The sequence below is a fragment of the Nomia melanderi genome, chromosome 1, assembly GCF_051020985.1.
Source record: "Nomia melanderi isolate GNS246 chromosome 1, iyNomMela1, whole genome shotgun sequence".
Taxonomy (NCBI): Eukaryota; Metazoa; Arthropoda; class Insecta; order Hymenoptera; family Halictidae; genus Nomia; species Nomia melanderi.
In genome coordinates this window covers 33,661,415-33,675,497 of record NC_134999.1, presented here as the reverse complement: position 1 = coordinate 33,675,497, position 14,083 = coordinate 33,661,415, and the positions used below count along the sequence as shown (strand labels likewise).

At 50.1% G+C, this 14,083-nt stretch overlaps 1 protein-coding gene across 1 annotated transcript; it reads right to left on the bottom strand.

Annotated features, from left to right (window-relative positions):
* Positions 1-602: 602 nt before the first annotated feature.
* On the bottom strand, positions 603-13,825 carry LOC116432136 (uncharacterized). Its single transcript, XM_076365586.1, has 6 exons — positions 13,167-13,825; positions 7,530-7,681; positions 7,339-7,429; positions 7,153-7,256; positions 6,507-6,916; positions 603-6,154 (listed from the first exon to the last, which is right to left on the bottom strand). The coding sequence occupies exons 2-6, from the start codon at positions 7,642-7,644 to the stop codon at positions 2,594-2,596; spliced, it is 4,281 nt and encodes a 1,426-aa protein (XP_076221701.1). The 5' UTR covers positions 7,645-7,681; positions 13,167-13,825; the 3' UTR covers positions 603-2,593.
* Positions 13,826-14,083: the final 258 nt, after the last annotated feature.

Sequence of the window (14,083 nt, the reverse complement as noted above, 5' to 3'; positions counted from 1 at the left end):
AGTACACTTCAAAACAAGAATTCATCGCGATAAGGAGTAGAGGTATCATGTTCTTGCCATGATAAAGAGAATAAAATCTTCGAACTTCGATCCCCTGACTCGTAATATGGTCGCTATGCAATTTAGTTGCAACAGAGTTGTAATAGAATTTTTCGGATTGTTTACAGGTCCGGCAATCCGTTGTTGTTTCCGAGAAACGAGAACAATGATGGGAACGAATCGGTGAGTCAATTGTTAATATAATACGACGATAATGAAAACACTCGAATTTCCTCAATACCGTTATTCCAAGATGGTCGACAAAGTTTGAATTGCTTTCGCGCCAATGATAGAGGGACAAAGAAAAATGGTGACGATTTTACTTTTAGGTATATAATAATATATTCCTTCAGTTGTTACATGTCCGTTCTCTCTATTATTCGAAATGAATGTCCACCTTATCGCAACAATGCGTTCGATGCGGTTATGCTCTAAAACTTTTGGCGATCTTTCTCACGAGGTTCCCAAATCGATTTGAATAGAAACGTTGTTGGACTTACAGAGTAATAGGATTTTGCGCGCGTTTCGCGAAGAACGACTGACTAAGTATAATTATAAATATATACAAATCAAGAAATAATACATATAATATAATACAGTTGCATAACATAACAATTATCGTACAACGTATACATAGTAGTAACTCATAGTGAAACGTAACGCAAAGAAGGTAAATAAAAAACTAACAATAGCGTAGATATCGTCCATACGTTATACAATTAATTGTATCCTAGTTTCTCCGGACATTCTCCTTCGATTTTCGGTCCCTGTGTGCTTTCTAACTCGCACAATTCATATGTTAGAGGAATAGGAAAAGTTTTTCAAAAACAGTTTTCCCAGTGGCTACGAAATTTTCGTTCTGTTGATTCGACGCTATTCCTGTGATCGGTTTATTACGATTTACTTATCAGTAAACTCATTAAAAAGTATCGACAGAGGATTTTACTTCATCGCCAGTTTAACCCTTTCGCCACTAGATGGCACTGTTGTCGCCGTACACAAAGATATTTTGCGTACGAAAGGTCCTGTAACGGCCCATGTGGTCTTACTGTTAAAATATTATATCGTATAAGGAAAGCGTCGATTCCTTATTACGTGTACGCTTAAACGAAAAATGATTAGTTGACATATTATTTCAGCAGGGAACACGCAATTACAAATTTCCACACCGCCACGCACCGTAGTGGTCGATTTATTAATATTTGGCAAGTGTCGTAGTAGCGAAAGGGTTGAGAAAGTTTCGATCAACAAGGGAAACCAATTTTTCATTCGATTCTCGTTTTTGTAAATTTCTCCGAAAACATGTAAAGCTCTCTAAACGTACGCAGCCCGGTGTGATCAATCATTTGAACGGCGATCAATGAAAAGATCAAACGAATCACGATTCACGTCGACGTAGAAACTCACGGGTCGTTCATGATCATCTAAAGGCAATGGATTGGGGTGGGTCGTGAACCCTGAACGACCAGCGAATCTGATCGAAAATTCATAATTCAATGCGAGGTACTTGGTCAAACGTTCCGCTTTCGCATAGTTCCATTTGGACCGTGATAGGAACAATCGCCACGTGAAAAGCAACAGAATCGTACGAGCCGACATAATCTCCGCGAGAACCCCTCGCGTACGAAAGATTCGAAAATCGTGGCCGCTTCGATAATTTTATTGCGAAAGTTTCTCGGCGAATCGCGGAACTCCCGTAACGCTGCACACTCGGTGAAGCAACTGCGCACAGCTTAAAATTCCACGGAGGGTGTGCCTGTGTGTCCGTGTGTACACGTGTGTCCTTAAAAAATTTGAAAAAATAAAATCTTCCAGCGTCCGAGCTGTATTTTCTCCCTGTATTGTACGACGCGGGTGAACCGTGTTCCATACAAAGCGTTCCGTGAATAGCTGATACAGCCGGTGGTAGGATCGTTCTACGTGAAACCTATCCCCGCACGGTTCTATCGTTGCCTCGTTGCACAGAACGCTCCGTCTATAAGGTTTCCAAGCGTTCAAAATAGATGATACAAATTGTTTCGTTTATCCACGCTAAAAGACATTCGATAACATTGGTATACTGGCCCGAAATGAATTGAACCAAACGAGACGCACGCGCAGCCGGGAGGATCAGAGAAAGAGGCGAACCCCGTGGGTCTCCAATTTTCTTTGTCGATAAAATTACTAGAGCAGGGCTCGTTTGCACAATAAAACGTAGACTCGTAACGTTAGTAGATTTTCGTTGTCGTTGACATTTAAAACGTGTACTTTACCGTGCAAGGATCCCAGGAGATTTTTAAAATTTGCAAAGGGTGGTAGTAAGACAGCACGTGATCAGGGTACAATAGTGCGATTCTCGACTAGCGTTCAACGAGTCCTTATCAATTGGATTGGAGTCACACGTCGAAGAACCAAAGCACCCCTGTTCGCGTTAATCTGATTCTACCCGGTACTACAGAGACCCAACCTTTAGGATCAATTCATTTCGCGAGACCTACGCATCTGGCAGTGTCGTAGCTTTCTCCCTTTCCCCGACGAAGAATTATTTCGCTCGTACACAGAGCGTATCACGTGGTTAAGACCGTTCAGCAACGTCCGGTCGAGACTTCGAAGAAGCCTCATTGTTCAGGCGGGTTGTAGCGTCGTTGCACGCCAATTGAGCCTCGATCTTCTCTGCGGCGATCCCCTCCAACTTAGCCTCGGACTTGATGGACGCGTTCAGGCTCTTCAGGAAGTTGCCGAGATGTTCGGCAGCTATGGGGTTGTTCGCCCACTCGTTCGACGGGAACGCAGCCAACAGTCTCTTCTGGAACATCTCCGAGGTCAATTGCTTCGCGTCGGACTGCTTGAACGCGGGTTTCTTCTCTGTGTCCGTGGTCGTCGTCTCATCAGCGACGGCGTTCTCTGTTTTCGTGGAACGCTCGGAAGTAGGTTTGGATCCATCCGACGGGGACGGGAATCCTTGCTCTACCGTGGAGCAACCTTTGCTGGAGGGGCTGCTCTCGATCGTCACCGAGCTGGAGTCCGGACTGGCCGGTGATTTGCTGCTCGACACTTCGGCGGTCGAGTTGTTCTTCGCCGGGCTCGGTGCAGGTACATCGTTGTCGATTCCATTCGAACCGGTGCTCACGTTATCGTTGCGACCAGCAACGTTTTCATTGTTCGCGTTTGAGCTATTATCACCGGGTGGCGGCGACGGAGAAGCCGTCGACGACACTCTGGGGCTAGCCGCTTCTCGATGAGGCGTCTGCCGCGTTGAATCGTCCGGTGGTTCCTTCTTGGAATCGTTGTTCGATTCTACGCTCGAATCGCGAGGTATCTCCGTGGACATCTTGTCCTCGCTGTTTCCAGTGTTGTTAGTGCTGCTTCGCGGCGAGTACCGGTTGTTACTCTCCGCGGTCGCAGGATACTTGGTTTGGACGGACAATTGCTGCTGACCACTGTCAGTAGAATCCAACGAATCGTTGGTTCGAAACGAGGCGGTTTTGTTGATCTCGTTGGCGAGAACGCGATTCAAGCAGGCGGTAGCAGCAGTTGGGGATCTCTCGCTCGGCTGTTGCTGTTGCTGCTGCTGCTGCTGCTGCTGCTGTTGTTGTTGCGGCTGCTTGCTAATAGGCACGGCCAGAGGTGCGACCGAGGATCTGGCTGGTTTCACCGGCGCGCATTGCGCAGCTAAGTGACTCTTCCCTGGCAAGCTGCTGTTCACACTTCTGTTATCGATGTTAATGCCAGAGGAATTTACGTCCGTTGGTCGTGGTAGCCTCAGCCTCGCGTCCATTTGGAACTGTTGAAGATTCGGTGCTTGGCTCAGAGCGTAGAGGCTCTGTAAGCTTGGAAAAACGGACGAGAGGTTCGTGCCTGACCGATTGTTGCTCATAGGACTCGAAAGTCCTGGCGCGTAGACCGGTGTGCGCGCTGGAGTGGGAATCGGACAGTCGCTCACTCGATGAGCTGCCGGAGTCAGGGAACCAGGTGGTGCTCTGTAATACCTGTGACCACCCATCAGTGTTACCACCTGGCCCTGGTCGGACATGTTCGGCATGTTGTCTCTGATCGACGACTTCGCTTTCAACTTAGCAACTGGTTGCGGTATTCTCAGAGGATGCATATCCACTTTCTTTCCGCCGCTCAGGTCCAGGATGTCCCTAGACTCCTGCTCTCTCTTTCGCTTTCCGGTGGGTGTTTGTCGTTGTTGGTTCATCTCCCGCTCCGGTTGCTTGGTCTGCCTCGGTTTAGGCGGCGCTGGCATCTTAATCTGGCCAGCCTTCAGTGCTTTCAATACACGCGGATCCACGGATCGATCGTTCAAAGTGATGCTGGGGCTCACCTTTCCCAGCGCGTTCTTTCGATTATCTTTGGAATCGTTCGGCTCCACGAAGCCACCGCTACTGCCCGGGGATTTCGGCGCGGTCAGAGTTATGCTGAGACTCGCGGGGATGTTCAGTCCGCAGCCGTCTAAGATGTTTCTCGTGTCATTCGAGAGCATTGGATTCGAAGGGGATTTCGGGCACTGCGTGGGTGGAGCTCGACTGGGACCAGCTTCTCCGATTACGGTGGTCGGTCTCTTCGTGGGGATAACATGCTCGGTAGCCAGCTTCCGAGGTGATTTGACGTTGTTCGGAATGGTAGTCGGCAGAGGGGAGGATGGTACCGTAACAGGTGCCTGTTTCTTCGCGGTCTGCGTGTGAACCTGTTGCTGCCTCTTGCGTTTAACGTCGAAGATCGGCAAACCCGGTGGACATTTCCTCTTAACCGCTCCTGCTGGGACCACCGGTGGGTCGTTGGAGAAAGTATACACATCGACTTTCGCGGGATTACCGGTAGCGTTAACGTTCACGTTCACGGTGGTCGCACTAGAACTCTTCGCATAACCGAACGCTCGCGTATCCACGTCACTGCACTGTTTGTTCGCATTCACTCGCGCATTGCCGCTAATTCCGCTCACCGTTGGCACGCGTTTACTCGCGTTCGCGGTGCATCCGATCGCATTAACACCAGTACCGTTCTCCACGTTATTTTTATTCTGTCCATCCGCGCTGACCGACGCCTCGATCTTCGAGTTCTCTTCCTTTTTCGTCGCGCCGTTGTTACTCTTGGTTTGAGCATCGCTAGGATCACCGGTGGCACTGGCCTCGGTCAACTTCGAACTCGAGTCCAATAAGGAATCGGTCCCCGTTTCTCTAGCGGTCAATTGGAACCCTTGAAGGAATTGTTTCTTCTCTTGTTGCTCGCCGGGTCTCTTCGGCGTGGCTTTCAACGCGTTGTTCACTGGCTTCTCGGGAGTCGATCGATCCATGAACGTGACCCTGCGTCTCTGCTTCTCTTGTTTGTCCGCTTGTTGCTTCTCCCGGTCTCTTTGGATCTGTTGGATGACCAACGCGCTCGCCGCGTCTTTCTCCGTCTGGCCGCAATGCAACAAAACGTTGCTGATAACCTTAGGTTTCTTGGGGCTCGTATTGTTCGGCGTGCATTGCTTCAGCGTTATCTTCACGCCGTTTGAGTTCTGCCCGCTGCCTATGCTGACCACGCTGAACTCGGGGCTGGACGATTTCGGCTCTGTGCTCGTTGAGCTCTGTTCCTTCGAGTTCCAGCTGATGGCCGGGCTTCTCAACACTTCGTACCGTCCGTCTGGATTCTTGAGTATCTTGATGGGCGTTTTAATTTGTTTCGTACCCTCGTTATTCGCGGTGGTAGTAGAAGGACTCGTATTAGTCACCGGCGTGGTTGTCGTAGTCGTCGTATTCGTCGTATTCGTCGTGCCGAGTGAAATCGTCGTCGATGTGACTGTAGTCGACACCGCGGCACTGCTCAACGGTTGTTCCGCTTTCGCCTCGACGTTCTTGGGTTCCGCCGCGAGCTTCTGTCCACTCGAAACCCGCATCTTCTCACTTGGAACTTCGTTCCTGGCGTCTAACGTGGCTCTCTCCTCGCGATTCTTCGTTTTCTCGATCTCAGGCTTCGATTCCACGTTGCTCTGCGTGTTTTCCTTGTTCACGTTGTCTGGCATAGAGATGACTGCTGCGTCCACTGGAGGTAAACTTGCGCCCAAACCGGGAGTGGAAGGCCTGTCGTGAGGTGGTACCTCCAATCGCTGCTCCTCCAAGGCTACTCGGTAAAAAAATCGCATCGGTGCATTCTGAAAACAAGATGATCGTACGTTACATGCTGGGACAAGTGTTTTCTAGGCGAATTTATCGTTTTCCCTGCTTAAGTTAACACTTTGCACTCGAGAACTCCGGAGCGGAACCATTTAAGATTTGTCATAATACACTGTAAAATTTGATCTTTATGTATATTATAACATTTGAATTCATATTCAATGAATATACAATAAAATAGAGCTATCAGTTTTCTTTTTACGCGCATATCATTTAATTATATGCGAATGCTTGTTAGAATCTTTGTTCTATTGAAATTACTACGAGTTGCTGGTAATATGAGTGAATAAATCCTTCGACTGCGAAGCGTTAATGACAGTAAAGGCATACCCTTTTCCACGCGTAAATGTAAGCGACGTCCATGAGCGTCCAGTGTTCCGGAAGTGGAGCACGCCGATGGCAAATTTCAATCGTATATCTGGTCATGTCGACGCTGTACTTCAAAGCCAGGAATTTCTTTAGATGCGCTATAGTCACCAGCGCGGGACACTGAAGGTACCGTCTGTTGCTCGTGGAGTTCATATTATGATTTCCGGTGTTACTGTTACCACTACTGCTGTTGTTATTGTGGTTGTTTAATCCATTCAAGTTGTTCGCGTCGTCGCTGGTGCTGAGCAGAATCGTCAGAGGATCTGCCCCGGGTGGCAGGTACTCTAAGCTCAAACTGACCGCATCCTCCGGAGCGAAGATCAGTCTTCCGCTAACGTCTTCGCCGCGTTGCTCCGGTGTCGCGAAATCCGCTGGAAAGTTTATTTTCAAGTTACGCCAGTCATCGAGGAATTCGCATTAATAATAAATGAAACGGTTGCTTTAATACGAATTAAGTATTGATGCGAACATTCGTATCCCAATGAATAATTACGAGAATACTTTCGTATTAATACGTTCTATAAATTTCTGCATCCACTCGAGCGCGATTTTGTTCGAACGCTTTCCGAGAGGGATGATATAGGAACAGTAAAAGTTGAAACGTTACCATGCTCCGGATGTTTCTTGTAGAACTCTCTTCTCTTGCGCATCTCTTTGTGATACAATCCGGGAACTAATTTGTACACGATTTCTTGCAACGCCTTGTCCGCTCTGAAATCAAACACGATCGATCTAAACATCTGCTCGGTATTTAAACGATTCGTTTCGTCGATGAATAAAACGACGAACATACTTAATGTTCGGCTTCGCCTTGTTGAGAACATGTTTGCAAGACGGACACTGGGCCTCCGTGTTCAGATGCTTCAAAATACAGCTTCTGCAAACTGGAAACAGCAGAGGAAAAGAACAAGTAAGCATATCATTATCCGTCCCAGGCCAGACAGAGCCGAGAAATATCATCCTCGACCGATTCGATTCACTTACACGAATGCAAGCACTCGACGACGGTGGTCGCGTCTATGAGGTACCCCCTGCACAACAGGCAAACGAGATAGGGATTCACCTCGCGGAGGTAAGTCCTTTTGCCCGCTCCCGACATTTTTCTTATTGTGGAACGGAACTGTCCGTGATGATACCTGTAACGAGAAACACAAAACGACGTGATTCCACATTCCGGAAAACCTCAATGCTAAACAAATGAAATGCACTCTCGACGTTGGCGTTTCGGTTCAGCGGTCCAGCCAATGATAACACAACAGTTTTAATTTAAACGAGTTCAATTCGATCTCGAAACTCAGCGAATTTACGCGTTGCGAGTATGCAGAGTTCCGATGACACTACCCGTAAGGGAGATCGAAACAACTTAATTAAGATTCCGCTATAGCCGAAACTATCGGATAGATTTTCCAAAGGGTTTCAACGACTTCGAGCTTATCTCCTCAAGATTCGAGTCTGCTCGAACGTGTCGCTTTTCTTTCCTGAGCTACTCGCGAGACGGCCACTTACAATAAACTCTATCCCATTCTCTACTGTTTAGCCGTACCGGATCCAGTATCGTTACTTATCTAGTACATATAAACGAACGTGTCTCGTTTATATTCCAAGTTGTTCCTATACTCCGCAGTTTGTGCCCTGTCCGTACCATCTCGCTTCATTTTCGCCACGACGATCCGACTGGTTCTATATTTTCTCGAGTCGTGTTCCCGATAATCTCTTTCCACGAAACGTCCACGCGATAAATACGAACCGATACCGAAACGAAACGAAACGAGACGAGCCTAGACCGAGCAAGGATAATTCGCAAAAGCTTCTCGGACAAATCGCACGCGGCCTAGGGAACGGTTAGGCCGTGTCACGGTGTTTAGCCCACTTTCCCGAAGGTTTCTCAGGTAGCTAGAATCCCGTTGCCTCGTTCTCGGTCCCCCTCCATCGGGTTCCAACCACCCGGTAGGTATACGGGTGCGTTTTATCCTCGTTCTCCCCGCTCGGAGAATTGTCCTTTCCGTTTTTCCACTCGCCTGCCGCCGTCGCGGCGCAGCGAAACCGCCAAACAGCACCAGTACCAGCACCAACACCGGCACCAGTACCAGCAGCCCTTGCTACGCGAACGAAAACGCGTGTGCCGTCGAATACCTGCCGGTATTGATCGAATATCGCGGTATTTCGCGCCGAGAGAGATACAACCGTGATAAACTCGCTCCTCGACGCTCGTTATCGTTGCCAAGAAAATTAACGCCGCCCGGTTTTTGTCGGCGACGACGATCGAGTCCTCGAGCGGTGGCTAGCGCGAATACGGCCAGAGGCAGCCCCGTTAATCGCTCAAACAGATACGGAGTTGTGACTGAGAATTATTCTCAATTCCCCGACTTACGCTATCGGCCAAAACTTTCGAATCGCTCGCCTCATTTTTTATCCAAGTTACCGGATCAAACACGGAAACTCTCGTTTGCTAACTCCCGTGAATCGACGCGTTCGTTCGCTCAACAAGCTTATCCGTATTGTCATTTTTGCGGAGTAACTCGATAACTTTCAGATGCTAATGTACATTCGTTAACGTCGTCGATGGAAAACGGAACAGATACAGTGCAATAGTATCTTCGTAGCGATCAGATATTCCTCTATGAAACGCAAGATCCGATTTGATTCCTTGATTTTCTCTGACTCGTTACATCCGACATCCGCGGAATCTCTGATCGTCGGTGTTGCGTCGTGAAAGGACTCGCGTTTTTCGAGACAGGAGGAGGAATAGAGCGATTCTTCTTTTTAGCGGGAACGCTGGTGAATGCGTTTACTCGAGTTCCTTCGTCCTCGCCGGTTAACGGATTGAAGTTACTCTTCAAGAGCAGCCCGGAGATCTCGTTATTCCTCGTTCGCCCGTTCGTATCCGTCTACACGGAGACTCGCGGCGGCTATTCCTCGAGTGCAGCACGTGTCGCGAATGCAGGGACGCGCCTAAATAAAGGCCCGTCCACACCGACCGGGGTTCGTCGGCCCTGGAATCGGGAAGCGTTAACTCGTTTCTCATCGTCGCGAGCGACCACGAGATCCCCGTCGCGGACAAAGGCTGGCACGCCGCGCATTACGGCCAATTATCTCGTTAGAAATTAGTCGTAGACCATTTGGACCCCGAGTCGGCCACCGTATACACACCGAACGTCTCGCGATGTCTTAGTGCTTCGTCTATTTATATCGGTCTGCTCCGTGAGAAGTAACATTCTCGAACAGGATCGCGAGCGATGACAGCGCAGGACCGATCTCAATCGTATCAGCGAAAACGATCCGACTACCCCTTCGAAACTCTCGAACTAGCTACCACTAGCGGGCAGTTGCAAAGTTCCGCGAGTATCTCTGCTCTTTCATTCTCGAATACCGGACCTTTCCGAGGACTGTTCAGTTCGATGGTCGAGTTCGTTCGGAAACTCGGTTGTCAATCTTTTTAGACAATTTTCTAGAACCCATTGTAACCATTGGCAACTTTAGACAGCTTTCCTGACATCGTGAGAGGTTTCTCACTGTCGATGATTGGAAGAAGTGCGACGAGATCTGGCAGGTTAAACGATCGCCTTCCGTGAAGTTCCTAGAAATACTCTAACAGAAGGAATGTACGCGACAATCTAACGATTCTGCACTTCCCGTGAGACGCCTATTAAGAATCCTCCAGTTTATCCTAAGTGTCTTCTCAGTGGTATAATATTCTCATTGTTCCTCCGTCCTATCGAGAGTCGGAGCACCGTAAAGCCGATCGCGTCGTTCCGGTCGAAACGTTTCGGATTTTCTTTCGCGAAACTTTGGCCGCGTTATCGGGCATCATGCGAGGCTACAGATAGACCCCCAGCTGCTCTCCGATCCCTCCGCCGCAGGCTTCTATATACGCTCGTACCCCAAGAAACGAGAGTAGGGAGACGACGACCCTACCGGCCGGAAGAGACCGTGATTCGAAGTAACCTTAGCGACCGTGTACAGAGAGATCGCAGAAGAAAGGCGTCCGTTCGATCAGCCGTCCAGCCTCGCACGACTGTCGGGCTTGCGAAAAAAGAAACGTGTATTCCGCTGCCGGAAAATATTGCGATCGTTTCCCACGTGACGCTGATCGTCCGAGCTGGAAATCGAAAACGATTGGGTAATCACATTTCTACCGATTCGCCGATTTTTCTGTCGTCGTTGCAACACGACTAGGCCCATCGTCACGCGTCGATAACGTGCTGGCCCGTGTCGGTGCCCTCTTTTCGACGTAATTTTCAATCGTATCTTCGGAGCCCAATCGAACCGGGGCATCTCGCGCGCGTCATTTCCCGCGTAACTAACAGCGGTTTTCACGGCGAGATCTGGTCGTCGGGACGGCCAGCCGATTAATCAGTAGGGACACGTTTTCTCGTGTATCTCGTAGGCAACGGACGTTGCGAGATCGCGACGCGAACGCCCCGAACGAAAGCGGCGCGACGAGTTTTTCAGCTGGAAAGCTTTCGATGCCCCCGTGTCCCGGCCGACCGTTACATCGATTTTGGACAAGAGGATAGATCACGCCGCGTTCTAGCCGGGGCTAGCCAGTCGGCTGCTCTCCGGTTCGCGCGAACGAGAGTCTATCGTCGCAATCGTCGTCTCGTTTCTCCTCCCCTCGCCCCGCCTCGCATCGCCACGGCTCGCCTGGTATCGGCCACGATGTTTATTCCATCGTCGCGCGTATCGCGAACGCGCACCGACCGATTTCGTCGAGGACGAGAGACGAGGCGGCGCGAATGTGAGAAAAAGTACGGATACAGGCCGCTCCAAAACACGCGGCTCGTTACCTCTGGCCTTAACGCGTTCACTACCACGAGAATCTCGAGCTCTTCGCGTGGTGCGGCTTATTCGTTTACAGCGGAGACAAATGGGAGCGATTCGTAATTATGTAATTGTTTAACACGACCGCGACCGGCGTCGCGTATCTGCGATGCTCGATATTTTCTATCTCGCGTAAAGAAAATGAATTAACTCTAATATCGAAGTCTTCTGGTAAAGTCTGGTGTCCAACATCGTTTTCTATGCAATGTTTTCATCAGTGTAAGGATCGATGGAATGAACGCTGCTCGTGGACGTGTTAATTTAAAACGATTCGGAAGTGCCGGTCATCGGTGACCACCACGGTGGACGCGTTAACAGCGTGCGATAACGCCTGGCCCAGGTGGAGCACCGAACTTCGGAGCGGTCTCTCCCTTTTCGTTTTCCTCTTTTTTCTCTCCCCAGTTCCTCGCCCGTACTCGTCGTTCACGAGTCAACGAGGGCAAACCAATTTTTCCTTCAAGAATTCGTGGCTCGACTGCGTCTAACAGCCATGCTCCGAGAAACTCTCACGGGCAACAATGTGCCTGAACGAGATCGATCTCGACTTATTTTTACCAGGAGGACCTCGCTAGGCTATTGATAACTGCTCATTAAGATCCGATGAGAAATACAAGCGCTTAACGGTAATGATGGGACGTTAAGTGCTCCGATTGACACGGTGCCTTTAGATTTCAACTTTTCCCTTTAACCGTTTGAAATTTAAACGTTTATCCGTGTTATAACTAGACATACAACGACCGTCAGCGTATCGTAGCAACGGTTTCATTCGCGTAGTAAAGTTATCCGAATCCACCGAAGAGAATTCATTTGCGAATCTTCACGGGAACAATTAGTAGAGACCGCGTTGGAAGGGGTAGATTCGACCTGCGAGGCGTTATTACACGCGAGTATACTGTCCCAAGTAATTCCCCCCGAGGCGAGTGCTCCGAAATCTGTCCCCAGCATCCAGAATCAATGGTATCGCGGAAATTCGGCGTTACGGTTACAAAAGTTTCGCGTGTACGTCTCGTTCGCACGCGCTATAGCCGAGGCTCCAGTAGAGAGGGTAGCTAACGTCCTAGAATAAACGTTAAAGACGTATAATTCTAGTACGGCAGATGATGGCGACGTAACAGGCGAGATTCATCCGGCACGGAGCGATATTGCTACATTATCCAACCGAAAATTCTAGCCGCTGGAGTGGGGACGATGTTGCAACAGTTGCAGTTCCCGTCTACAGGCGGTTCCATATCGGCGGCACGTTGAATTATCGAATAGAACGTCGGATTAACTATTAAGTAAGACGGTTTCGTGGAACGATAAATCGATTATAAGGTAACCCGCGTCGCGTTTAAGTTCTGGCAGGGTGAGCGGCGTGTATTTTGAGACACCCAGTAGAGGAGCGCGCGTGCGAGAGCGAGAGGCGAGCCGGGTTGAAGAAGGAGGGGACACACGCGAGAGGATAGAGCGAGGAGAGGGGAAAAAGAGTAATAACGAGAGAGACGAGAGTGGGACAGGAACGGGGGAGACAGAGAGAGACAGGAAAGGTGGGACGTAGGGAGAGAGAAGAGGGGGGAGGTGGGGGGAGAGAAAAAGATGGAGGAAACCGCCCTCTTCCTCTCACTCTCTCCGTGACTCCGTCTCACCCTGTTCCTCTCTATCTCTCTCCCCGTCTATCCATCTTTTTCCGGCACTATTCCTCTCTGTCGTTTCTCAGCATTCAACCGGCGAGGTGTAGGTCTCCGTTCACACAAGCGTAACACGCTCGAAAGCGGCTATGTATCTCCGCGGTTGGCAGAGTGTGTCGGTGGGTTTACTTACGTGCGAGCATGCGATGGTTCGTAGAGTGGCAAACGCTATCCTCTACGGTGGCGTAGACTCATGCTTGGTCCCCGGACGTGTAAAGGTTCGTCGTGTCGAAACTCGGAGCACACGGGGGGTGTCGTATTCGGCGTTGGGGGACAGGAGAGATGCGAGACAGGTCTCGATCGGTGTTTCCCAACGTTCAGCAGCCTCCGCGGTGAACTCCGGCTGTTGTGAACTGGAGGCGCGGGGTGTCCCAGGCAACAACGACGACTGCTATGTCGCGTGCCCGACGTGTACGCGAGAATCGCGAGCAACGGCCAGCAGCTTCCCTGGCACTCATTCGAGCACGAGCTCTCCACCGACGCGGGATTTATACTTTCACCTTTAGCGGCCAGACTCCGGAAGAACGCCAGGGGCCTGGCCGACCACGGGATCGCGAAATCAAATGGGAAAAAAAGAAGGAGCAGGAACGAAAGAGAGAGAGAAGGAGAGAGGACCGGAGGGAAAAAAAGGAGGAAGAAGAAGGAAAGAAAGAACGATGCGAACCCGCACACGAGCCGTACGACGGCGCCGCGAAACACGGCGTGGCGTTTTCTCGAACTAAGCCGCGGAAATGAACGACATCGAGCGTGCGGGGAAACGGACGCCGACACCGAACTAACACCGAACACCACGGCGACTCACGCCAAACTAAACCGAAACCCCGAGTGGGATATGCCCTTTCCCCTACCGTCTCCGCCGTCTCTCCTGTCACTCCCTTCTACCGCGATCCCGTGGCCCCTTCGCCGCGCGCCCCCTATCTCGTTCCCGACTCGTCCCCTCCATCGTCTTTCTCTCCTGTCCTCCAGGCTGTACACACGCTCCTCGCTACGCCTGCCGTTTTCGTTTCACTCCTCTCTTCTCCCCCCTCTCGGTGATCCGGCCTTCTTTGT